The sequence below is a fragment of the Grampus griseus genome (assembly GCF_964374135.1).
Source record: "Grampus griseus genome assembly, chromosome: 19".
NCBI classification, from domain to species: Eukaryota; Metazoa; Chordata; class Mammalia; order Artiodactyla; family Delphinidae; genus Grampus; species Grampus griseus.
Genome location: NC_139013.1, coordinates 9,023,802 through 9,050,140, shown reverse-complemented (window position 1 = coordinate 9,050,140; position 26,339 = coordinate 9,023,802). Strand labels below are relative to the sequence as shown.

Here is a 26,339-nt window from a genome sequence, read left to right as displayed (position 1 = left end):
CTAAAAGGAACTCCCACATTAGACATTGTGTGAGTGAGATATATATACAGTTTTATTGTGTTAAGCCACTGAGACTTGGGAGTTCATTTGTTACAGCATCTCAGATTGCTTACCCTGACTACTGCATCTTCTCAGTGACAACACTAAATGTCCTTCTTTGCCTGTTTTTTACCTTCCTGCTAATTGGGAAGTGGCAGCAACTGTAGCAGCTCCTTAGGTACGTTCGTGGAACCCACATGTGGATGATGGCAGGGCCAACCCACCAGCCCTGGATGACCTCATGTAGTAATACTGGGACTGAATCAGCTGCAGGAGATGATTTTTGGAGGAAGAAAGTGAGTGTGAGGAAACTGCTTTGGGAGAAAAGGTTTGGAGACAAAATAGAAATGAGTAAAGAAGGGGATTAAGAATGTTTCCCCATGTCATAGACAACTTAACTTTCCTCTTTTTTTCCAGGAATTTGCCAAGAAAAATCCAAGACATTTTTATGTGGTGGGCCTTCTTCCCACCACACACCCCTCTTGCTAACCCGACCCCAGTTTTGTCCAGGTACCAGGTAACAATGTGCTCAAGGAAGGTGTGCCTTGACCCAAAAGGTGAACCTTGTTTGGTCTAAACCTTGTTCCTGTTTGCTAGTGATTGATTTAGGAGTGATCATGTGACCCATTTTGTGCCAATGAAACTTGAAGGGGTTTTGAGAAAAGGTTTATTCTCTCTGATAAAGGGAAATAAAAGAACCTTATTCCATTCCATCTTGACTTTGGTTACTGCCTTGGGAAGTAACGTCTGGAGCTGTGGCAGCCACCTTGCCACCATAAAGCTATGAGCCTAAAGACAGAAAATATTGAAGATACCAGAGCAGAAGGAGAAAAAAAGTCTGGGTCCTTGGTTGCATCATTGAGCCACTGAACCAGTCCTGATCTGACCCTGCCTCCAGACTATTATGTAAGATAATTTTTTAAAAGAAAACTTAGTGAGGTAAAAAAATCACAGGTAGGTGACCAATTTAAGGATACTTGGAGCAATCACTATAAAAATGCAAAGAAGTAGAGTTAAAAAAAGCAATCTTCAATAGCAACAAGGACACTCAGAGCCCAGATCTTAGTTTCTAACCTAATTATCCAATAAAAGGAGCCAGGGCTCCTTAGAGAAATGGCTGATTGTAGGATTGGAGCAAGAAATATGCAAGATGAGTCTGGAACATCCTAGAAAGTAGTAGCCAGAAAGTAAGGAAGTGCTAACACACACACGCGTGCGCACACGCGCGCACACACACACACACACACACACGATGAGGCTAGTGGAATCAGTAGGTCACAGCGAGCATCATTTCTGAAACATGAAATGGAATGGGAAAGAAAATATCAGAGTACCTTGTCTATAGTAAGACCAAGTTCTGCTTCTGAAATTTTTGTTTCAGACTAAATATATAGTTTCTGAAAAAAAATATATGAAACATGGCTGGATTATGATGTAAAATGTGGTTCTTGCTGTGACGCTCACTCAAAATAATTTGAAAGCCACTTATCAAGGATATAGTTAAGAGTAGAACTGCTAGATTTTAGCAAATGTACACGTTCAACTTAACAGATATGGTCAAATGTCTCTCTGTGACGAAGACCATGGTATGATCACCAAATTCTGTTTCCTGTTTCCTCTTCTGCGGCACGGGAGAAAATACACTTCTCCATCCCTTAGCAGTGACATGGGACCATGTGGCTGGTTCTGGACAATGAAATGTGTGCTGAAGTGACAGATGTCACTTCTACTAAGACAATGAAAACTCCCTGGGACATTCTCCAATCTCTCTTCCCCTGCTGTGGCAACATAGACACCCTCAGGAGAGAGAAAAGAGCCTGGGACACTGAGTCACCACATGGAGGACATCTGTCCTGCAGAGCGGCCAAGACACTTGGTGGATTTTATGTGAGTGAGAAAGAAACTTTAACTGTGTTAACTGAGATTTTTGCAGCTGTTACTGTACTATAACCTAGCCTACCCTAAATGGGACACTCACTAGGGTCTTTGTATCAATATATTCTCCCACCAGCACTGTAGGGGAATTTCCATCTCCCCATATTTATCTAGTTATTTTTTAAAAGTATTTATTGAGCACCTATTATATTCCTGGCTCTGCTTTTGGCACTGAAGATACAACAGTGAACACAATAGAAAGATCAGACCTCATGGAACTTATATTCCAGTGGGAGAATCAAACTCTAAATAGAATAAATAAGAAAAGTATATCATATTTGAGAAAGTGGTCCCACCTATGAAAAAAATAAGGTCAAGTAAAGGCAATTGGGAGTGTTGGTTTACAATTTTAAATGGGATGGTCAAGGTAGGCCATCACTGAAGACGTGTCATTTGAACAAAGCAAAAGAGGAGACAAAGCACATATAACTATCATGGGTAGAGCATTTGAAGAAGAGGAAATAATACAAAGGCTCTGAGGCAGGGGTCAGCCAAATGTGTTCAAAAAACAGCAAAGAGGCCAATGTGGCTGGAACCAAGAGAGGAGTGTGGGGAGGTGATGTCAGAGAAATAACAGGGTCACCAGATCGTGGCGTGGATCCAGCAACAGATCGTATTATTGGACTTGGTGTTTATCCAGCTGGTGGAAGTGAACTGGGATGTTGATGATAATGGGGTTAAGCCTTTGTTTATTGATCATTCCTAAAGCTCAGAAGATTTGAAGCCACTATTGAGATTCTTGCCTGGCTGTAGCATAGGACAACCTGAGACCTGGAAGTTCAGGTGGTCCCCTGTAAGTTCACTAAGCTCATTTCCCAACCATGGAAAGAAGGTGCTTTGAGATTAGGATCACCAGAGTTAGCAATTAGAAGTACAGGACTCCAGTTGAACTCGAAATTCCAGATCAACAAAAAAAATATATTTTAGTATAAGTATGCTCCATGCAACTTTTGCTCAAAAATATTACATTGAGGGCTTCCCTGGTGGCGCAGTGGTTGAGAGTCCGCCTGCCGATGCAGGAGACACGGGTTCGTGCCCCGGTCCGGGAAGATCCCACGTGCCGTGGAGCGGCTGGGCCCGTGAGCCATGGCCGCTGAGCCTGCGCGTCCGGAGCCTGTGCTCCACAACGGGAGAGGCCACAACACTGAGAGGCCCGCATACCACAAAACAAAACAAAACAAAACTCTAGAACAGGCAAAACTAATCTCTAATGACAGAAACCAGAACAATGGTTGCTTGAGGGGGACAGGAATTGACGGGAAAGAGCCACAAGGGAACTCACTTCTGGGATGATAGAAATGTTCTACAGCTTGTCTTGGGTGGTGGTTACATGGCGTACACAATTATCAAAACTCATTGAACTGAACACTTTAAGATCTGTGGCATTTTATTGAATGTAAATTATGCCACGCCTGGAAAAAAATAAGAGTCATACAATTGACTCTGAACCACTCAGAGGTATGGAAGCAGGACATGCTGATTGGTTTATGCCTGAACCACATGACCCCTCACTAATGTAGGCATAAGAGCGTCCACCAAAGCAAGGGCAGTAACCAAAAAGGGGACATGTATGTGTTTGGCTGTTATAACAAAGTGATCCAAAATAACAGTGGCTTAAGCAATACAGAAATTTATTTCACTCTCGAATAAAAGTTTGGCACTGGGGATGGAAGGGTGGGCTCTGCTCCAGGCAATCATCAAGGTGCCAGGTGAGTATGGTCACCATTGGTCTCTCATCTAATGCCTACAAGGGCTGCTCTACTAGCAGGCAAGAGGAGAAGAAGGAGGGCATGTCCTCCCCTTTAACGGTATACCCAGAAGTTTCATATATCACTATCCTTTCTGGCAAGAATTCAATCAAATGACCACTCATAAGGGCAAGGAAGGTTGGGAAATGTAGTTTTCATTCAGGATCGCAATGTGCCCAGCTAAACTTCTATTATGCTGGAAGACAGGTAAAATGGATAATAGAAGACAAATATGATCTCTCTCACTGGTAGTGTAATGGTGTTTAAGAGTGTGGGGTTTTCAGGCAAACTGCTGGGGATCAAATCCTGACTCTACCTCCTACTGTGTGACCACGGGCAAGCTACTTCACTTCTCTGTTTTTGGTCAAGCTTTCATACCTCTCTGGTCTCATCTAATTCCAGTGGCAATAAAGCAGTTTCATCAGGTGGAAAATGGAAGTAACAAACCCATAGGGATATTGTAAGAACTAAATAAACTAATGGATGCAAAGCAAATGGAATGGTGCATGGAACAGAGTAAGTGCTCAAACATGTTAATAGTAGTATATGTATTATTTCGTAGGCCTAAGTAAATCAGAAGTTAAGGTCTGCCTGGCAGAAATCAAGACTCAGAGACAGGGAGGAGAGAGAAGGGGGGAGAGAGCATGAGCCTGACTTCATTTTGCTTATTTGTTCAGCAAATGTTGACTGGGTCCTTGGCCTTCTCTGTTTCAGGGCCAATGCTGATGACCAAGACAGAGTTTAGCCCAGCTCACATCCATCAGAAGATCTTTGGGTGCAAGTGACAGAAATTCAACTCAAACCAGTTTGGGATAAATGGGAAATTTTAATAGCTCATATATGCAAAATCCTGGCATGATGGCTGCGCAGCTGGCCTCAAGAGTACTGGAACCAGGGAAGTGAATGGCAACAGGACTCTCTCACTCCATCTCTTCTTTGCCTCTCCTTGGTATCACTTTTATTCTCCCCTCCAGGGTGGGAAAATGGCCACAGACAGTGCCAGACCTATTTCTTCACAGCCTCACCACGCAAAAAGAAAAGGCTTCCTGTCCCCAAACTCTAGATCCAAAAACCTAGGGAAGGACTCTCATTAGCCTACATCCTGTTCCAGGTGTGACATAATGATTGGCGAGTGAGTCATTCCTCAGCCAATCACCGAGAGGGGTACGGGACATGTAATCGAATGGCAGCTCCCATTCTAAACAAGAGAAGGGGAGCGTTTCTGAGCTCCAGTAAACAGTCTCAGCTAACCTTGGCACTCTTTTTCCTCCTATGGCTGGAACCTTAGAACAAGGAGTGCAAGAGTCAAGTGGTCTACAAGACAACAGGACAATGGTTGGGAAGTTTGGTCTCCCCAGCCCAGCCAATCACGGGTCCCTACATTACACCAGGTACCCAATTCAGTCTTTTTTAATGAATGACTGAATTAACGCCCTGTTCTCAGAGGCTGTCCTGCGACGGCCCCACTTTCACAGACCCTGAGCCAATCAGGAGTGAAGCGGGGATAGGGGTTCCGGACACCTGTGGAGGGTGTCACAGGGTGCACACACCTGTCCCAACGGACAGCACCTTTAGGGTAAGAGAGGAACCTTGAAGACCCCGCCACATCGTAGGGCGCAGTTGGGGGCGGGGCTTCCAGGCCAGCATATTGGATTGCACCATCTTCCATCTGTTAGAGGGGAGAGCCGAGAAAGTGCTTCTGCATCTTCCGCCACCCCTTTACCACTCCCTGACCAAGAAGATGATGTATTTGCTTCTCTAACAGTCACACAATTTTCCCCTTCGCCTCATTACGCCTCACAGCTCCACGCAGACACACATTTAGGGCTGCCCACCACCACCACGCAGTGGCTCGCCCCAGTTTGACGCATTGCAGGGAAGGCCGGACCAATCGGCACCGCGCTCTCATTTCCGCCGTCGCCCAGGCCCAATAGCGGCGCGGCTCACACAGGAACGCGTCACGCGCCGCCGAGCAGTGCCCCTCCGCCGAGGAGAAAAGTAGAGTGGGCACAGGGGGCGGGGCGCGCGGCGACGGAAAGTAGTCCCCCGGCGGGTGCGCGCGCGCGCGGCCGGCCACAAACCCAGCCCCGAGCGGGGTGGGAGCGAGAGATCCGCGGGCCCGGCAGTGCGGAGAGAGGCGCGGAGGGATCCCTGGGATCCGCAGTGCGGCGGCGCGCGGACCGGGCGGGGCGGGGCGCGCGCGGCGGCCGTTGAGGGACCGTTGGGGCGGGCGGCGGCGGCGGCGGCGGCGGCGGCGGCGGCGGCGCGCGCTGCGGGCAGTGAGTGTGGAGGCGCGGACGCGCGGCGGAGCTCAAGCTGCTGCAGCTGCTGCCGCCGCCGGAGGAACCTTGATCCCCGTGCTCCGGACACCCCGGGCCTCGCCATGGTGAGTGAGGCTGAAGGGCCGCCGAGGCTGGGAGCTCTGAGGTGGGCGCGGCGGGGCAGGACCCCCGAGAGCGCGAGTGGACCCAGAATGGGGGGTGTTTGGGCCCCGGAGAGCGCCTCTGGACCCCTCTGTGCCCCACTATCGAGGGCATTCGAACCCAGAGCGGGACGTTTGGATCCGAAAAGGGGGTTGGGGTTTCCAAAAGCGACTTTTAGCACCAGATGGGTTCTCTGGTCCCCAGAAGGGGCACCTGAGCCCTCCAAGGGGGTATTTGAACCCAGGATGGAGCATCTGGACCTTCAGAGGGTAAGGGCTCTTGGACCCAGGATGGGGCGTTTGGTCGCTAAGGTGAGGTGTTTGGATTCCCGGGGGGCGAGGTAAGAAACATTGGCTAGGGAAGGGGGTGATTTGTGCCCTGATAAAGGCTTTGGGTCCTGAGAGGATGCAGGGAAGGGGGCTCGGAGGGAAGCCGGGCTGCTGGGGAGCTCCCCGAGAGGGGGCCGTGGGTAGCTGGGCCTGGATGGGGGGAGTGCTCCTGGAGCGGCGTGGGGGGGGCCCTTCTACAGATCAGACCCTTGAGGGGAGAGAAGGAGGTTCTCCAAAGACCGACAGTGCAGAGGAAGGAGGAGGAGGGTGAGATGCAAGCTTGGGGAAGAAGAGCCTGGGGTGGGTGGCAGCCGAGGTTAGGAGATGCTCTGGAAACCTGCAGGGACTGAAGAGGATTGGGGTCGGGGAAGTGGTCAAAAGGGGATGGCGAGCTTGCCAGTGCTGGGGGGACAGGGGGCCTCGTGGTTGATGTGGGGGGCAGCCAGAGAAGGTTCTGCGGTTACTGGTGGGTTAAGGCTATTGAACTAGGAAGGGAGGTTGGGTTTGGAAGTGCGGAGTGTTGCGTTTGGGTCCATGAGGAGGTGGCTTTCCGAGGTGAGGGGTGGGAGAGGACTTTGGCTCGGGTGGTGTGGGAGGTGGGCTGGAAGGAGATCTGGGGACGTGTTGGAGAAAATGAATGGCGGTGAGGTGGGCCTCGGGTTGGAGGTGGATGTGGGTAGCTCCCTGGAAGTTTCCAGGGCAAGCTGGGACAAAGACTGTTCAGTCTGGATGGGGGGTGGGCTGCAGAGGCCGGAGGGAGTGGCTCTCGGGTCCCCTTCCCAGAAAGAATGAAGCTGGGCAGAAGGCAGGGCAGTGGGAGCAGGTGGGCGGAGTTGTTCGGGCCCCAATGGCGCACTGACGCTGTAGGAAATGGGGGTGGGAGATGAAAGTTTGGGCTGCATCAAACGAGCCAGCTTTTTCAGCCTTGAACCTCACCCGCTCACTGTCCCTTTCAGACCAAGAGAGCTGTTCTTTCCAAACAGGAATGCTGGTTTTCTCATGGTCTCCAGCTCCACGCACCGCTCTGCATCTCCTCACTTGTGCCAAATGACAGTGCAGTGCAGTGTGGCGTCGGTGACAATCGGACGCCTGTTCCTGTGGCCTCGGGGTGGGGACTGCAGAGCTTGACTAGAGGAGACCTCCAGAAGGACCCCTTCATCAGCCCGAGGGCCGCTTGTTCTGTTCCGGGCCCTCACTGAGTGCTTCTGTTAATTCACACAGCTGGGGCTTTGAGAGAAAACCAGCAGACTAGTTCTTTCCCGGTCCCTGCTACCCACAACACCCCTAGCCCCCCAGGCTTAGCCTCGGGACCGGGCGCAGCCATCATCCCTGGCAAGGCTGGGGAGAACAGGCCACCGCTGCTGTGTATCAGATCTCATACTTGCTGACACAGGCTTCATGGCTCCTCTCACCTCTCCCCCATTTTCCCCCAGCAGAACCTTGCTAAACGGGCGCCGAATCACTGGCAGGTGCTAGGAGGCCCCCCGCCTCCCAAATAGGACCCGAGCTTTGGCCCTACTAGTTTCCCTTTCCATTTGTAATCGGCAAGGTATGGATGGGTGGGACAAGTCACTGCTAACTGGCCTTGGACTTTGGCCTGAGCTCTGTGGCTCCTCCTTGGCCCGGGTGAGGGGCCCTGGCCTTGGTTTCTGATCTCATCTAACACTGCTCTCTGGCACTGGCTGGGGGCTGGGGCAAGGCAGAGAAATAATACCCTCTTCCCTCCCCCACCCCAGGATTATTTTTTTTTCCTTGTCCAGCTCCTTGCTGGAGCCTAAGATGAGGGGCATGGAAGCAGGAGACCAACTGGGTTATTTTGGAGACAGTTGTTGGTGAAAGCTGAAAATCTTCAGCTCTGGAAAGGGAAGAAGCCCTGAGAAGGGCTCCCCAGCGGTGATCAGTTTCCTGGGCAGCAGCCATGCTTTGAGATCTCTAGCTCGGAGCTGGGACCTTTCCTTCTCCAAGCAGGGCAGAGGGTCTCCTAACAGGGAGGGAGAGAGTGTGCGATGGGCCCTACAGTCAGAGCCACGCCTATTTGCAGTGACCCTGTAGGAGTGTGGCCGAGCCTCTCTGCGCCTTGCAGCTTGGCGGTGGGGAGCGGCAGACACCGGCCTTCAGAGCCACTCTGGGCCATTCTGCAGCCTGTGCCAACCGCCTTGCCCGCAGCCCCTGCCACTGCTGCCCGAGGGTGGTGTGGTAGGGGCGCGGAGGTCCCCGACTGGACTAGCTTTTTCCATCCAGGCCAGGGGAAGAGGATGAAAGCAGAGGGGATGGCGGCCCTGCTCCCCAGACTGCTGCTCTCCCGTCTGCCTCCTCCCCTCCCCTCCCCTGGCATCACCTGGCCTTGGTAACCAGAAGCCCATCCTCTGTTCTCACTTTCCCCCAGCAGCTTCCTCGGGTGTCAGGACCTAGGGGATCGGCTCCGGCTTCTTTACCCGTAGAAGCCAGGGGAAGCGGAGGAGCAAGGGGCTGTGGGCCTAGGGCTGCCAGGCTGGCGTTCAGGAGCCCAGCAGCCCTGGGTCTTTTTTGAAAGCGATGCAGAAGTGGCTCCATTTGGCCTCCTAACCTTCCCTTTAGACTTTGGACTTTTCCAGAATGTGCATGTGTGGTGTTTTTCCTTCTCTACCTTCCTGCTTCCCCCTCCCTTAGCCATCTCCCCTCTGTCATCATCACTTTGATTTCCCCTCCCATTCTGACTATTTGGGGCTTGGCCTAAGTTTCTCTTCCCTTAGATTTAAAAAAAAAAAAAAGAAAGAAAGAAAGAAAGAAAAAGGACATTTGAGACCTGTTCTAACGTGATCGGTCTTCATATTTGGGACAGGGTTGGGGGGTTGTTGCTAGCTCTGGAAACTTTATAGAGAATAATGCAAATACACACAATGGCATGCATCAGTTTGGGGGGCTCTCAGAGTCAACGCTAGAAGCCCCTTTCCCCTAATTGTGAAAGGAAATAAAGGAAGGGGATGGTGGTCTGGGGAGAGCGGTGCCTTTTTGGCAGCATTCACAAAAACCAAGGAAAATTCCTTTTTGATGCTAAATGTTGGGATTTTGTTCCCCTCATGGCTGCTCCCCCGGAGGATCCCTATGCCTGGCTAGTTCCCAGCACACCAGTGTGGGACAAGCTAGCCTTTGCGTCTCCTCTGCCCCGCCCCCAAGCCCCGCATGCAGTAAGGGCTGCCTGCCACCGTCCTAACGACCAAACGGAGCGGCCAGGGCCGGAGAGGGTTCAAAACTGCAGTGCAGCGGGGGAAGCTGACTTTAGTCCTCCAGCCTCTGCCACCACTGCCTGCTGCAGTCCCCTCCCTGACACCCACCCTTCCTGCCCAAAAGAAACAGCAGAATGGTGCCCCGTGCACAAGAGAGTGGGGGGCTGCCCCCTGCCTGAGCAGGATTCTGTTAGGCACTCGGAGCGCCTCAGAGCCACCAGTTAGGAGAATTGTTGCCAGCTGGGTCCACTGTGCTCGGACCTAGTGCCTCCAAATCTGTGACATAGAAACTAGCGAAGAGCCCCCAGACGCCTTCCCTCTGCCCTACCCAAGGACTGGCCTGTTTTGGTCTGGAGCCTTCTAGAGCTGCTTGATTAGGCCTCTAGGGCAACTGCTCCCTTCACTCAGCCTCTGGGGCTCCCGTGCTGTGCTGGTGCAGCTGGGTCGGGTCTGGGGCAGCACTTCCTCCCGCCCACCGTGGCTCCAGAGCACTGGGCTGGATTGGAGACCTCGCAGTCTGGGCGGTGTAATCAGGCCCTGCGTCAGGCTGCTCTGGGTTTCCAGCCCACCTTAGTCCCCAGCTTCCTGGACCACCAGACTTTATCCCAGACCCTGGCTCTGGCATGACCTCCCTTGCCCAGGTACGTGGGTGCCGTGTGGAACCAGCCTCACCAGAGGGGGCCGGGCTGAGCAAGGAAGATGTACCAGCCTGTGACTAACTTTCTCCTTCCTGCTTTTCCAGGCTGACCAGCTGACTGAGGAGCAGATCGCAGGTGAGCTTGCCTCCCTCCCTCCCTCCCGCTGCCGCGGGAAGGCCTCTGCATCCCCAGCCAAATCTTGCTCCGGCCAGAGGAGCGTGTGACAGATAAACCTATTGTGTGTAAGAGCACGCCACTGCCCCAGTAACACCGAACCTCACAGTCCTGAGCCCGAAACCCACCGGACGGCAGGGCTGGCTCCTCTCCTGGCCATGGCTCCTCGGGGTCTTTTAATCAGTGGCTGCAGGGTGAGCCCGACCCCTGCCGGTTAGGCTCAGAAGGTGAGCTCCCTGCCTCACTGTGGGGCTGCAGAGCTCCTGGCCCACTTGAGGAGCCTCCCAGGAGATGGCTCGGCACTCCCACCTCCGCAGTCGCCTTTGCACGCGCTCGCACTTGCTTCCTCCTGGGCCAGAAGTGCCTTCCCCCGGCGGTTTGCACTGACGGGCAGCTCCTTCTCATCCTTCGGGTCTCGGCTCCAATGTTGCCTTGGAAGGGACTTCCCTGACTCCCCTCTCAAATAGACAGCTTTCCTTTACTCTCCTTCAGGTCACTCTGTTTCCTTCACAGCCTTTCTCTCTATCTGAAATTATTTTATGATGTCTTTACCTGCTGTATCTCCTGTCACTAGATGAGTTCCTTATTTGGGGACTTTGTGTCAGTCCCTGCTGTATCTTTGGTGCCTAAAACATAGTAGGTGCTCTGTAAATTTTTGTTGGCTCAATAACTAAAATGAATGAACAACGGAATGATCACATATTTCCCAGTAAGCTAAAAGAAATCCTTGAATCCTGTCTAATTCATTTTTGTAGCCCCACTGTCCCCTAAAGCCCAGGAAGTCACAGCTGCAGGAAGTACTGTGTGTTGAGCAGGTTTCCCTGCCCCCCGCCCCAAGACGATGCGCTGCCTGAGGACAGAGGCCAGTTCTCAGTTACGCTCCACAGCCATGGGCTGGAGCAAAGTAGCCCCTGGGCCCCAGCAGCTACCCAACCCCAGCTTTGCTGTCACGTTCAACACGCTCCACGTAACTGGTACTGAAGGTCCAGCTTCTGAAGTGGGAGGAGACAGGGATGGACTTGGCCTTCTCTCCTTTCCTCCCCTCCCCGCACCCCTCCTCCTCCCCCCACACTTTCTGCTTCTAAACTTTGGCCCCCGGTGGCTATGGAGACCCACCGAGGAAAGCCAGAGAACCCCCTTGTTGTTTAGTGATCATGAGCGCAGGGTGCCCACATGACCCCCTCCCCCAAAGAACAACAAGGCCTCAGCACAGGGCGGTGGCAGCATCCCCAGGGAGACACTTAATGCTTCTCCAGGGCCCAGGGGCTCGGGGGCAAAGCTTCCCGGCTGTACGTGTGGCTCCTGCCACACTCAACCCCCGCTCTGCCCTCGGGTAACACAAACACACGCTCCACGTCACGCCCCCGTCCCCACCACCACCACCCCCCACCGTCCCCATTAGCAAACTGTCCACCACCTCACCCCAGCCCACGCCCTGTGGGAATAGGCTGCCAGGCATCTGTTCTCTGAGGGTTTGGGGGTGGGGAGAACCAGGTGCCGAAATGGGCCCAGTGGGAGGGCAGGAGCCATGCGCTTCTCTCCCGCTCCTGATGCGTCCCCAGCTGTGGCCTTCCCACTCAGTGCCACTAGCGCCTCATCCTCCTGGCTTGGCAGCCATCCCCTCTCCTTCCGTCCCCCCACCTACCCCACGCATCGTCCGTCAGCCGTGCTCTGCTGCCGGCCACCCCCAGACTCCACCATACACAGCGCTCGGCTCCTCTGGAAACCAGGGAACTGGGCTGGCGGTACCAGTCAGGAGGGATGCCGTGCCGCCCAGAGGCGTCCTGCACCTCTCCTTCCCTTCCTTTCCCAGCCAGTTGACCTTGGCTGGCATACTTCAGATAGAGACTTCCCACGGCTCTCATCCCCTCCATGACGTTGGTCCGTTTCATCATTTGAGGGAGAGGCTGAAGCCAGGGACCAAGAAGAAATGTAGGAAGGTCTAAGGCCACTGTCACCCATTTTCCCCTCCGTCCCCACTGAGCTAGGGTGACAGACAGGCAGCTTTGCCTGGCACAGGCCAGGTGCTCAGTAAGTGCCGACTGAAAGAAGGAAGGGTCCGGCCCTGAGTACAGAGGCGAGAGGCTTGGGCTGGAGTTGAAGTCTTGTTCTGGTTTCTTTAGGTGGGCCTGACTCTTTCGGCCTGTCTCCCAAGGTCAGGACTTCCCTGTGTCCTCAGCCTCTGACTCACTGTCTTTCTTCTCCCAGAATTCAAGGAGGCCTTCTCCCTCTTTGACAAGGACGGAGATGGTACCATCACCACCAAGGAGTTGGGGACAGTGATGAGATCCCTGGGACAGAACCCCACTGAAGCCGAGCTGCAGGACATGATCAATGAGGTGGACGCAGATGGTGAGCCCCATGGAGCGGGTGGGCAGCCCCACTCCCGGTCACCCTCACGACCACGGGGAACCTTCCTCCGCTGATGGATGAGCCGGTGTCTATCCTCTGCCAGGGCTCCGGGCTCGTCTCCCAGGGCCCAGGCCCAGAGCATCCCTGCTCCCTTCCCCACCTTGCAGGGAACGGGACCATTGACTTCCCGGAGTTCCTGACCATGATGGCCAGAAAGATGAAGGATACAGACAGCGAGGAGGAGATCCGAGAGGCCTTCCGTGTCTTTGACAAGGTGAGCAGGCCTTTCCCAGAGTGGCTCTGGGACTCCGGCAGAGAGCAGAACAGGTGGCGTCCCAGGATGCCCTGTGTAACGGGAGTCAGAACTTCCAGGAGGCCCAGGCCCCAGTGCCATCCCCGCTGCCGACTTGCTCTGCCACCTCAGGAAGCCCCCCTGCCCCTGCTGAGTGTGGGTGACTTGACAGTTCCTGCACTGTGGCCCCCAGGGAAGAGCCGGGCGAATGCCTCGAGCTCAAAGCTTTTGTCTGTCCCCCGACACCCAGGATGGCAATGGCTACATCAGCGCCGCAGAGCTGCGCCACGTCATGACGAACCTGGGTGAGAAGCTGACCGATGAGGAAGTGGATGAGATGATCAGAGAGGCTGACATCGACGGAGACGGCCAGGTCAATTACGAAGGTGAGCCGACCCGGCCCCTGTCTCTGGGCCAGCAGGAGCTTCTGGAACAAGCCCCCAGGTCGGGGCGGGGTGCGGGGTGCGGCTTGGGGCTGAGCCCTGCTCGCTGGCTGACCTCCTCCCTGTCTGCTTCCCTCCACAGAGTTTGTACAGATGATGACTGCAAAGTGAAGGCCCCCGGGCAGCTGGTGATGCCCGTTCTCTTGATCTCTCTTCCCGCGCGCGCATCTTCAACACTCCCCTGCGTATCCCGGTTCTAGCAAACACCAGTTGATTGACTGAGAATCTGATAAAGCAACAAAAGATTTGTCCCAAGCTGCATGATTGCTCTTTCTCTTCCTCCCGAGTCTCCTTCCATGCCCCTGCCACCTCTTCCTTTTGCCCTTCCCCCTTCCATTCACATCTTCCAAGGCCTGATGCATTCATAAGATGAGCCCCCTAGTCCCCTTGTCGGGGGGGCCCTGCCCTCCTTCTCCAGCCCGGGTGGCTCTCGTCCGTCTTGGTTTGTTTCTTTTCATATGTCCTCTTATATTTTGGGTGCCGGGTGGCTGCCAGCCCTGTCCCGGGACCTGCTGGGGAGGGGCCGAGGCCCTCCGAGGGCCGGGCAGGAGAGCATGCCTTTCGCTGTTGCATGCGACCAGCCCTGTGATTCCCTGTGCCGATCCCAGCAGCCTGTTGGGGCAGGGGTGCCGAGAGAGGCATTGCAGAAGGACTGAGGACGGGGCGGGGCGGCGGGGGGGTTCCAGAGTTGTGGTGTTGACTGGATGTGGCCCAGGAGGGGGTCAAGGGGCGAGGGAGGCTTGGAAGCCGGCATTCTTTCCCACTTGAGGAGACCGGCTCAGAGAAGGGGCCGGAGAGAGTGGACGAGGCTCAGATGCCATTGGCTGCTCTTCTGAACCCATCTGATCGGCTTCCTGAGGTGGGGCTGAGCGGGGCTGCTCCCCGGACCCTCCTGCACGTTGTCCAGCCCGTGCTCCTGACGCGATCTCAAGCTGTCCTGTAAACACCTGGTGCTAACATCCCATGCCGCTCCCTCGTGACGCCCCTGCCCCCCCCGCATCGAGGTCCCCTCGTCGGAATGGACGTGGGGATGGCCGCTTTGTAATATGCTGGTTATCCTTTCTTTTTCTTCATGCCCCTTAAAGCTTTAATTTTGTCCAACACCGTGCTGGGCTAGCTGAGGGGTGGAGAGAGGGAAGATGTGCCCCACCACACTCTGAAGAGAACATGCCTGCAATAAAACAGTCCCGTCGGCCAGCTGCCCTGGAGGACCAGTGGCCGCGGGCAGCTCTGCTTCCTCCGCCGGCCCCTCCCGCTCCCCTGTGGTGACTTGGCTGGCTCCCCGACCTTTGTGCTGTCTCTGTGCCCGCCTCTGCCCTCGCCCACCTGCCTGCCCTCACACTCCCCGGCCGAGAGCATGAGCCGTGACCTTGCTTCTGATTTTCGCCTCTGGGACAATTCAGTCAATGTGGGCAGTTTGGTCATCCGGATTTTTTTTTGTTTTTTCCCTGTTCATTTCATCTGCCCTCCACTCCCTCCCCAACCCCAGGTTGATCAAATGGCTTTTCCTGGGACCTGCCCAGCTTTGAGAATCTCTTCTCATCCCCACCCTCGGGCACCCAACCTCCGGGGGACGGAAGGGGAGGGATGGGGCATAGTGGGAGACCTAGCCGAGAGCTGAGGGTTAGGGCAGGTAAGCGTTAGGCTGTGGATGTTTTCGGAGTGTTTTGGTTTGTTTTTTTTAAACCGGGCAATATTGTGTTCAGTTCAAGCTGTGAAGAAAAATATATATCAATGTTTTCCAATAAAATACAGTGACTACCTGACTCTGCTCTTCTACTCTTGTCTTGGTTAATGGGCCTGCTGCCTGCAAGGGCCTGGAGCCCTTCCCCGGAAGAGCCTGTCCTCCATGCTCGCTCAGGAGACTTGGCCTCAGCACTGCACAGCCACAGTTCAGAGCCCAACCAGACTGCCGGGTGGTTGAGGGCAGGATTCTATCCTGGCAGCGCAGCCCGTCAGCTCTGAGTGCTCGCCATTGGACATCTTGGGACCTGCATGCGTGTGCGAGAGAGACTGAGCCCGCCTTAGTGGGGGCCTGTATCAGTCACACGAATGACTGCAAGATGAGGCCTGAGAAGGCCTGAGGCAGGTCCATTGCGTCACAAGAACATCCCAGTTTGGGGGTTGAGGGCGGCGGGCAGCATCAAGCTGAAAGGTGAGTGGTCACCGGGGTGTGTGGGGGTGGGGGAAGGAAAGGCATCATCCCAGAGAACAAGAAGGCAGGGTCAGGCCCTGGGGGCCTAGGCCGGGGGGGGGGGCGGGGGCTGCGGTCTCGACAGGGTGCTCTGGCCAAGAGGTGACCAGTGTCAAGCGGGAACCCTGAGTGCCAAGTTCGAACACGCGGTGGGGAGAAAAGAGGCGTGATCCTGAGCTCACAGCTTCAGTCAGCTCCTGGAGAGGGCACACGACTAAGATTTGAAAGAAAAAGCCCCAAACAACTGCAAACCATAGAAAGCTCCTCAGCTTCCCTGAGGTAAGTGGGGATGAAAAAGAAAGGAGGGGAGGCCCTGCCCCCAACTACCAAACACTGGTCGATAGACGTCATCTAACATCTGAGCTGCTCTCACTCAACCAGGGGCTGGGCAGGAGGCGAGCAGAGACAGCTCAGTGGAGTAAAAAGACTTCTGCTCACCTTTACCCGGCCTTGGGAGGACGGAGAAGCCTGGCAGGGTTCAAACTCAGGGTCCTTCCTGTGGCGGAAAGGAGACACATTTTTCCAAAGCCCCAGTTTCTCTGCCCCCTTTTTCTGCCCTCTGGTTGTGGCTCGAAATTGGTGCAGTAAAGATGGTAGAGTGTTGTGGGTAAGAGCTCGGGGTCCGGGGCACTAAACTGCGTGCATGGCCTTGGGTAGACGGCTCTCTGCCCCTGTTTGGGAAGTGGGGCTGTGATAACACTGACCTCGGGACTTCCCTGGCGGTCCAGTGGTTCAGACTCCATGCTTCCACTGCAGGGGGCGTGGGTTCGATCCCTGGTCAGGGAACTAAGTCCCGCATACCACGTGATGTGGCCAAGAAAACCCACTGACCAGGGCCAGCCGAGGATTGGTGAGCCCACAGGAGCCAGGCCTGGGGTGCAATGAGCGTCCAGGGGGCATGAGCTGCTCTCCATTGGGTGCTTTCTACTCCACGGGCTGTCTTCTAAGCTCTGCCTCCGTGATCTCATTGAATCCTTCAAGCAGCCATCTGGGCTGGGTGCTGTTAGTCCCCATTTGGCAGACTAGGAAACTGAGGCCCAGAGAAGTGCAAGAACTAGTCCAGGGTGATTAAGCAGAAAGTGAGAGCTGGAATCTGAACCAGATGTGACCTGAGCAGTCAGTCCATGCTCTCAGCTGCCTGGCTTTAGAGTAAATGGTCTTTTTTTTTTTTTTTAAGATGATTTCAGGTAGGCCAGAGACAGCCAGTGGGAAGGCTAGGCTGAGGCTGGGGTCACAACGGTGGAGTCTGTGATGGGAGCTGCCTTCTTAGCAGCCAGGATACCTGTGGAAAATTCTGGTCTTATAGCTGTGAAGAAGATAGGTTTTGGTGACTCACAGAATTGGGCTCCAACCCAGCGTGACCACTGCAGTGTCTGTATACTCACTAAGCCTCAGGTCCCACCTCTGTCACTTCCTACCTGATAACCTTGGAGCAGTGACTTCACTTCTCTGAGCCTCAGTTTACCAGTCTGCAAAATGGAGAATAGTAATTGTCTCTCAAAGGAGGATCAGAAAATATTGTGCCGCTTTTTAGACATCGTCTCATTTACTTCTCACCCAGGCCAGGTTGAGTCTTAATAAAATTTAGTATGCATTTATGACATGCATCCTCCCCAGTGGGCATATGAGCACAAGATAAGTTATCATCAAGAGCTGACAGGAGGGGGCTTCCCTGGCAGTCCAGTGGTTAAGACTCTGCACCTCCACTGCAGGGGCGTGGGTTCAATCCCTGGTCGGGAAGTTCTGTGCTGCGTAGTGTAGCCAAAAAAAAAAAAAAAAGAACTGAAAGGAATGGAGGCGGGGGCCAGGGGGGCAGCTAAAACCTCTAGCACCACACTTCTTGGAAGTGGGTGAGCTGGGACTTGAACCCCAGATTATTCGCATCCCAAATGCCCACGATTTTAACCACCGCATTGCTTTGCCTGCACTTCTCTACTGCCCCGTCGTTTATTTTCCCCCTTGGGCCCTGTGTTTTGACTTTTACTCCCATATGGCCTGCGTTATTAAAAAGTCATGACTTCCCTTTCCCATTCTTTATTAATGACAGACACAGAGATGGCGCTCTGCGCTGCTAATGACATGGGCAGGCAGGGAGGGGCAAGCATCAGCTGATGCTTGCTGTGGGTCATTTCCAACTCAGGCTTACAGATCCCGTGGGCCAGCTCAAAACCTGTCCTGAGAAAGTGACTACACAGGTGTACACATCGGGAGGTGCCCAACTGGGGCCCACTGGAGGGAAATCCAGGTTCCCCTCACCTCCCAGAGGGGAGCTCCAATGCAGTGGCTCTGGAACCACCTCTAAGTGTCATTCCCAGTGTGACCAGCAGGTGGGGCACTGACCACAGAAGGCCCAAGAGCAGCTACTCCCGGGGACTGGCCAGGGTGTATATGTGTGTGCGTGCTTAAGTTCCATCTGTGCCCGAAAGTCAGAAATTAATCAAGAAATGAGGTTAAAAGTGCATAAAGTCTCCTTGAGGGAGACAGACCTGTTCCCAGCGTGTCACTTCTTGACCCCAACGCCAGACCAGAGCGGGCGCCTCCCTTTCACTGTGTGCTCGGTACATTCCACAGCTTGTAAATTTATATTTTTGTGGCTTATTGTAATACATATTTCTGTGATTATTAAATTCTCACCACCACTGAATTGTGAGCGAGGCAGGGCCAAGGCGGTGTCAGTCACTGCTATTTCCCCAGCAGGCACAGAGCAGGCTCAAGGGAATGTGTGTTGAATGAATGAATGAAATGAAGGAAAGGAGGCATCAGAGGCCAGAGTCAGAACTGTGAGCACAACAGAAACACTCTTCTTTACTTGGTTCACTTTCTTCCAATCCTCAGGTCCTGGCTCAGCCATCTCCTCCTCCAAGAAACCCTCCCTGATGTCCCCCAAGACTCCACCCTTCACAACGTCCAGCCCTGCCCCCTCTGAACTGTGAGCTCCAGGAGCGCAGGGCCAAGGCTGTCTGTCCCTGCCATGTCCCCAGCGTCATAGGGACAAAACCTGACATACAGTAAGCCCTCAATCAGAGCCTGCTGAATGAGTGAACGGACGTCTGTGCTACAACAGGCTGCAGTGAGAGCGCCTGAGAGGAGTGATTAAGTCTTCAAGGAGGAGGAGTAGCCTAAAGCAGGAACTTGAAGGGCAAGGGAGCTTTTGACATATGGAGAAGGGGAAACACGTCTCATGGGAAGGGTGAGCTCAGCGAGCTAAGAGGTGGAGGCCCCAAAGGTCATGGGCTCTTTGGGGAAACCTCGGTCGTCTGCTGTGGCCAAGCAGAGAGTGTGGGAGCCCTTGGAGCTCGGCAGGCAGGGGAGGAACCATTCAGACAGGACCTCCAGACAGGACCATGGCAGCCAGCGGAGAGGCTACCCGGGCAGTCAGGGGTCAGGAACCAGCCAAGAGAGGAGCTTCCAAATCATCCTGGAGGGGCCGAGGGAGCTGTTGGAAAACCCGCACCCTGGCAGACAGTGTAGACATCCAGGCCAGAGCTGGTGGAGGTCTAAGATAAACAGTGGGATGCAGAGAAGGGGGAAGATTCCTGAGATGTTAGGCCTGGTGGGTAAAAGCCCGCAGAAAACCAGCTTCAACACTTAATCCTCTCCTCCCCTTAATCCACATCCGAAAAATAGGACTGATAATGGCACCCACCTTGGGCGAGGATGCCGTGGGTTCCAAAGCCCAGCCCTGCGCTGCCATTCAGCCAATGCTGAGGCCAGAACTGACCCACCTTCCAGGGGCGGCACAGAGAGAGGAGGGAAGCGTGCCCCCCACCCCCGGGGTCTTGCCTGGACAGGCAGCCCTGCCCCACCTCGACTCCTGCCTGAAACACAGCCCCTCCATCCCATCCCTTCTGCACGCTCCTCCAGGGGCACCTTTGGGCTGGTTCCCACTGAGGCTGGGCCAGGATTGGTAACAAAGGCCGGACCCCACCTGTTGTTTCTTGAACTGTTTTTTGGTTTGTTTTGGTACAAGTCAAATTTTTACTATTAAATTCAAGCAATAGGACTTCCCTGGTGGCGCAGTGGTTAAGAATCCGCCTGCCAATGCGGGGGACACTGGTTCAATCCCTAGTCTGGGAAGATCCCACATGCTGCAGAGCAACTAAGCCTGTGAGCCACAACTACTGAAGCCCGCGTGCCTAGAGCCCGTGCTCCGCAACAAGAGAAGCCACCGCAACGAGAAGCCCGCGCACCGCAACGGAGAGTAGCCCCCGCTCGCCGCAACTAGAGAAAGCCCGCGCGCAGCAACGAAGACCCAACGCAGCCAAAAATAAATAAATAAAATAAAATAAAATATGCTAAAAATAAATGAAAAATAAATTCAAGCGATACAATATTTCTCTGGCAAGACTGCTATAAAAGTTTCTAAACTTCCTCAATTTTTTTTTTCAGTATTACATTTTTTTTTTTATTGTGGTAAAATACCCATAACACAAAATGTACCATTTTAACCATCTTAAAAAGTACAATTCGGTGACATTTAGTACATTCATGACGTTGTACAACCACCGCCACTATCTAGTTCCAGGACATTTTCATCACCCCAAAAGGAAACCCCATACCCATTAAGCAGTCGTTTGACCTATTTTTAACTCTCGCAGACACCCCTTCAAATGAAACATAATGTCTGGTGGGAAGAAGTCAAACCAATGGAGAAAAGCGTTGTTTTCAAACAGCATTTGCTCAGTTGCCAAAGACCACTACAGTAGCCACAACAATAACAACGGCAGTGACAGTAACCCGTATTGTGGGCTTTACTCCAGGCCCTGTGCTAAACTGCTTTTCAGGGGAATCATTTAATCCTCAGCACGGCCTTGTAAGCTAAGTATTAGATTATGATCACCATTCTACGCAAAAGGAAACCAAAGCAAACTCATCAGCCCAACAGTGATCTGAGCTAAGAAGCTAAAAAGATAGACCAGGGACTTCCCTGGTGGTCCAGTGGTTAGGACTCTGGGCTCCCACTGCAGGGTTCCATGGCTGCCGCTATTGTCTTTATAGGAAGCTCATGCCTCATCTACTCCTCCAGTCCTCCCCAGGGGCAGATTTACTGTTTTAACCCTGAAGCCAAGTGAGAAAGGGGAACCCAGGGCTGGGGGTGAGTCTGGGGGGCTTTCCCATTCACCTCCTCCCACCAGCAGAAGCACCACTTCCTTTCATGTTCGCTCCTGGAAAACCCTTGAATTCTGTACCTGAGGGCAGGGGATGGCAACGAGAAGCGGGGAGGGGTGGATGGCTGGACATCACCCCAGCAATCAGAAGGGGAATTGAAGGCTGGAAATCACCCCAGAGGAATCCAGGGTGGGGCCGAGACTGCTCTGTGTCCCCAGCACTTGGTAGAGTCAGCGACCACTATGTTGAATGAATGAATGAATGAATGAATGACATTTGGGTGACAGTTCCCAGGACACAGGCGGTGAAGTGAGGCTCTGAGAGGGGGCATAGGGACAGGCACAGGACTTAGGTCTGAGTTCTTGGGCCGTCCCTGGGTTCTGTACCTCCCACCACTTCATTCCCCAGCTTCTCCCCCAGCCCAGGGCCCCACCATCCACATCTTGCAACTCACCAAGCCATGCAGTTTCCAGGCACCCGTCCAGTGGTGTCACCCACAATGCAACAGTCTCCCCTTCTTCACCTCCCCTGCGGGGACCAGGCCTCCCAAGTCTGATGGGGAATCAGAAGTAAAGGGAAGCAGGGAGCTTGTCGGAGAATCCTGGGCTCCCATGAGGCAGAGAGAGGGTGGCTCTTGGAGTGGACTGGGAGAGGGCAGGGCTGTCCGCTGGGGGTTTGGGGCGGGCATCCAGGGCACCCTGCATGAATGAGGATCAGAGCCAGAACCCTAACCAGAGCAGACCTGAGTGCACAGAAGCTGTTGGGAACTTTTCTACCTTCTAAATATTTAGACAGCGAGATGGATAGGCAAAGCGAGGGCCAGACCAGGCCACCCAGGTCACCGGATATTTTGAGAGAACTGTTCTTTTTATGCTCCAGGATAATTGTTTCCTCTCCCTCTCTCCCTCCTCCCACAGCCCATCGTGGCCACCCCGAAGGAGGAGAAATAGCAGCTGATCACCCCCCTGAATCCAGGGGGTCAACATTCTGGCCGGCTGGGCTCCAGGATCCAGCTCTGGGCTTGTCCACCCGCAGCCACCGGTCAAGTCCCTGAATTTCTGGCTGCTGCTCTCGGAAGACAGGGCAGGAGATCACGGGGCAGATGTCAGCAGAGGGAGCAGGCTGTCTCGGACCCCACTTTGGACGGTGTTCCCACGGTGCTGCTGGATGGCTGTAGGACAGGCAAGGGTGCCCCCTGCCCCTCGCCCCAGGCTGACGAATGCACCCAGCTCCCATCCTTCCCCCCGAGAGCAGTGGGGGCCCTTGAGCCCTTCCTCCCCGAGGCCGGCTGGGAGAGGGACGTCTGCAAGTCGCCCGGGCCAGGCCTCAGGCACAAGCAACAGAACCAGAGCTTGAGCCGCTGGAAGACGGCCTTGCGGAAAAGGATGAAGACCCAGGGATCCAGGATGGGGTTGAAGGCATTGAAACGGAAAGCGAGGAGGTCCCCCATCTCACTGCTGTCCGGGGCGATGGCCTGGGTGAAGCCGTGGATCTGAGGGCAGAGTGAGGGTGTCAAGCAGCACCCACGAGTCCTCTGCCCCCACCCACACCCCACCCTCGATCCCCTCCCCCCACTTGCTCACTGGCAGAAACGAAGGAGGGGTGGCCTGTCGGAAGGGGAAGGAAATAAGATAAGATGAAAACTAACAAACAAGTGCATCTGGGGAGCAGAGGGAGAGAAAGCCCCAGGAGACAGCCAGCAAAGCCCTAGAGGGAGAGAGATGGGGCGGTAGGGCTGGGTCCCAGGGCTGTGTCTGTGTGTGTCCAGTTTCTGAGTCCACTGTAACCCCCCAAAGGTTTGACGACCCTCAGATCTAGCCCAGCCTTTGCGTTTTACAGAAAGAGGAACCGAGGCCCAGAGTATAGACAGGATGACTGGGTGCCACAGGGCCAGGGTTGGCCCCGCTGCAATTTGGGAGGCGCAGGGCAGGAGTTCCTGCAGGAAAGGGGCGAGGCCAGGAGATGCCAAGGGCAGACCCATGGGTGGGGCTGGGGAAGTGGGGAGCACGGTGGCAGGGAGATCAGACTCTGGCATCAGAGGAGCCCAGGGTGCAGACCTGCCTCTGTGTGATCATGGGCAAAAGACATCATCACCTGTCCTCTGTAAACATGGTGACAGGGCAGAGACTTTGTCACGTTTCTTGCTAAATGCTTGTGGAATAGATGCATAAGATCATTTTGGAGATCATCGGAGAGAGGGTTTCTAAACCACTGAGCACAGGGTGGACAGAGAGCAATGAATGGCGGATCTTATTATCATTGTAGGGGTAGGAGAAGGTTGGTGGGGGGTGGAATTGGTAGGGTTGGGGAGCTAGAGATGTGGAAGGGGGAGACAAGGGTCAGAAGGGGTCAAGTGGGGCAGAAGCAAATGGGGAGACTTCTCCAGCAAGCCTGGACAAAGCCTCTCATCTCTTCGGGTCTCAGTTTCCCCATGTGTGAAATGGGTACAAACGATGGAGGACGGCGCTGGGCTCTGCCTTCCTCCCCACCGCCCACCCCGATCTGCCGAGGGGACTCACCGTGAGAGGCAGGGAGCACACGGCCATGATGCCCGTCATGAGGGCCAGCAGAATCAGGTGGTCAACCTCGTCTTCGCCCGCCCGGGGGCTGGGGACCAGCGAGCCGTGGTGGCGCCTCTGCTGGCGGTACATGCGGCAGAGGCTGAGGGTGACCGAGCCGTTGCAGAGGAAGATGGTGGCCACCAGCAGGGCCACGAGGCTGGCGTAGGCCAGCGAGAATGCGCAGCCGCCCAGCTCGGCCGAGCGCATACGGATGAAGCACCAGCTGCCCGGGCAGTACTGCTGGTGTTGGCCCAGGCCCAGCAGGGGCAGCGAGCAGAAGACGGCGCAGAAGGCGTAGATGGCGGGCAGCGCCAGGCGGGCGCGGCGCGGCCCGTCCAGCCGGGCGTAGAGGTAGGGGTGGCTGAGGGCCAGGCAGCGCTCCACGGCCATGGCGAAGAGGATGAGCGTGGAGGCCAGGCCGAAGAAGGTCATGGCGAAGGCGAAGGCATCGCACAGCGCCGGGCGGCCCCGGGCCAGGCCCAGCAGCGAGCTGTTGCGGGCGTAGGCCGCGAACACCACTGGACTCAGGAAGCACGTGCCCAGCAGGTCGGTGACCGCCAGCCCGGTGACCAGCACCGCGAAGGCCGAGGGGCGTGACCGTCGCCGCGCCCCCAAGATGCCCAGCGCCAGCCCGTTGCCCACCACGCCCGCCACGAACATCAGGGCGCTGGTGGCCGGGCCCACCGAGTCCCGCACGTACGTGAGGTTCTGGCACGAATCCGCCATCCCCGGCCTCCGGCGGCCGCCCGGGCCGGAGGGATCCCCGGGGTGGGAGGTGGCGACGGAGGGGAGCCGCGCCGGGTCCGGCCCTGCGACGCCCACCACCGCGCTCCCCTCCCCGTGGTCCTCGCTGCAGTTGGAGGTCGGGGGGAGGGAGGGTCCCAGTCAACCTACCGCAATTCTTGTGCGACTGTTTCTCTCCCCTCTGTCTTCCCCAGGCTCTGGTACTCTCTCTCTCTCTTTCCCCTATTTCTTTCCTTCCCTACATCTGTCTCTCTGTCTAGTCTTTTCCTCTTCAAGCCCCTAGTTCTTTCCTTCTCTGTCTCTGTCTCTTGCTGTGTCTCTGTCTCTGTCTCCTCCCTGGTCCACCCCCTCTGCCTCCCTCCCTCCCTCCCTCTCTCCTGACAGCCGTCTATTCCCTTCTCCGCGTTTCTGCTTTCCCAGCCCCTCCTCACTGCCTGCGGTCTCTCTCAGCTCCTCCTCTGTCCCCTCGCTCCTTCTCCGGGGTCGTGCTCGCTGGGTCCCTCTCCGAGTGTCAGCTTCCCCCTCCTCCCCTCCCTCCTCCCTCCCTTTCTACTCATCTTGCCTGCTCACCCCGGCTTTTTCATTTCCTCTCTCTGCCCCACGTTCCCCCGCCTCTGCTTTCCCCAGAGGGCCCTGGCCTCCGTCCGCCTTCCCTGGCACGCTCCCTCCAAGCCCTCTCCCCAAGACATCCATCTCCCGCCTCCCCCTCCCCCTCCCTGTGTCCCCTCACGGTCCCCATCACCGAGCCACCTGCCACCTCGCACACTCAGGACTCTGCCAGCGTTCTTCCCTTCCCAGCGCCGGCCGGGTGGGGATCACCCGAGTCATCATCACCCTGGAGTTGGGAGCTTGCCAGCAGGGACCCGGGCGGGACCTGAGGGGCACAGCCGACCAGTCTGCAAGGCTGTCTGGGGTGGCTTCTGGCATCTATTCTGGGCTCAGGCCCCACGGGGTTAGAACATTGCCCAAGGATTGAGAAATGACCAGGAAATTCCTGCCTGATGTAGTGTTTTCCAGGCACAACTGAGCTTGCTTTTCCCTGGACACAGTTCACTCCTTCCATGAGCCCTGGGGGGGTGGGGGGCGGGGGGGGAGAGGAGAGACTTGGCATCTGCTGGTACGGGACCAGCCCCCACCCCATCCCGCCAGGATTTCCACTGCTCAGCATCAAAGGGGAGCACCCTCCTGCCCTCTTGCCTCTCACGCTAGCACTCCCAGGCCTCAGGCCAAGCTCTGGTGACCTTGACTTCAAAGAATAATATTTTAGCCACAGACAGCCGTCCAGGGCTCCAGCACTGCTGTTCCTTAATTCCTCCCACTCCTCTACAAACACACCACCAGCGCAGAGCCGCCACCCTCCAGCCAGTGTGAGCAGCCTGTGTGTCCCAGACGCCGGCACAGCGGTCACCAGTCCCTGTTGCCACTGAGCCTGTGGCTTTCCATGCAGCCTCCCAACCCATAAGGACCACATGGGACCTCAGAGACCTTCTCAGACACCTCTTATTTTTCAGGGAGTCAGTCTAAGTGCAGAGATGACAAATTCAAGCTCTCACTCCATTTGACTGGAGTTTCTGCCCCAGTTCGACCACCCCCTTGCTATGGGATAGTCCCAGGCCAGGATGAGAAGCCAGTGGACCTCAGTTTCTTAATCTGTACAATGGGCTTCGTGGGCCTGGTGGCCAACCATGGCCAGTGGCCCATCCCAGACCCCCCTTTGTAACAAGGAGAGAGCCTGTGTACATACCGTATCCCAGCCAAGGCCAGGAAGGATGGTCCTGACCCCAAGGACTGGACGTGGGGCAGCTACAGACTTCCCCTCTCCGTCGCCATGCCACCCCTGCTTCCGTGACCACAATCCCCTCCCCCCGCCCCCTCCTCCATCTCCCTATCACCCATGCCCAGCTGGTACCCCCAGCTTCCGCCAGGATGGATGCCCCAGCTCCAGCCACACCAGGGGCTCCAAGAATGACCCTTCAGCCCCACTCTGAGGGTGCCTGTGTGTGTGTGTCTCAGGCATCCTGGCCACGTGGTACCGCCCTCACTCTCTGCGATCCCAGGCGGAGCAGAGGGAACTCAGGAAGTTCTATCATATTAATGATGATGCCTGGCAGGCTCTCGTCCTGTCTCTGCATCAGGGATGTTGCAGGAGTGC

General features: G+C 55.4%; 2 protein-coding genes across 2 annotated transcripts; one reads left to right on the top strand and one right to left on the bottom strand.

Annotated features, from left to right (window-relative positions):
- The first annotated feature begins 5,761 nt into the window (after positions 1–5,761).
- On the top strand, positions 5,762–15,345 carry CALM3 (calmodulin 3). Its single transcript, XM_082676976.1, has 6 exons — positions 5,762–6,108; positions 10,423–10,453; positions 12,701–12,844; positions 13,012–13,118; positions 13,387–13,522; positions 13,662–15,345. Exons 1-6 carry the CDS (start codon positions 6,106–6,108, stop codon positions 13,688–13,690), a joined length of 450 nt encoding a protein of 149 aa, XP_082533102.1. The 5' UTR covers positions 5,762–6,105; the 3' UTR covers positions 13,691–15,345.
- A 6,642-nt stretch (positions 15,346–21,987) lies between these two features.
- PTGIR (prostaglandin I2 receptor) lies at positions 21,988–24,169 on the bottom strand (the record flags this gene model as incomplete). Its single annotated transcript, XM_082677866.1, has 2 exons — positions 21,988–22,374; positions 23,402–24,169. The coding sequence occupies 2 exons, from the start codon at positions 24,167–24,169 to the stop codon at positions 21,988–21,990; spliced, it is 1,155 nt and encodes a 384-aa protein (XP_082533992.1).
- Between the last annotated feature and the right edge of the window lie 2,170 nt (positions 24,170–26,339).

Bases quoted from the DNA above. Each gene is read 5' to 3' on its own strand.
- CALM3 (XM_082676976.1), top strand. The intron at 10,454-12,700 runs GTGAGCTTGCCT...TTCTTCTCCCAG, and splicing joins GACTGAGGAGCAGATCGCAG to AATTCAAGGAGGCCTTCTCC. The intron at 13,119-13,386 runs GTGAGCAGGCCT...CCCGACACCCAG, and splicing joins CCTTCCGTGTCTTTGACAAG to GATGGCAATGGCTACATCAG.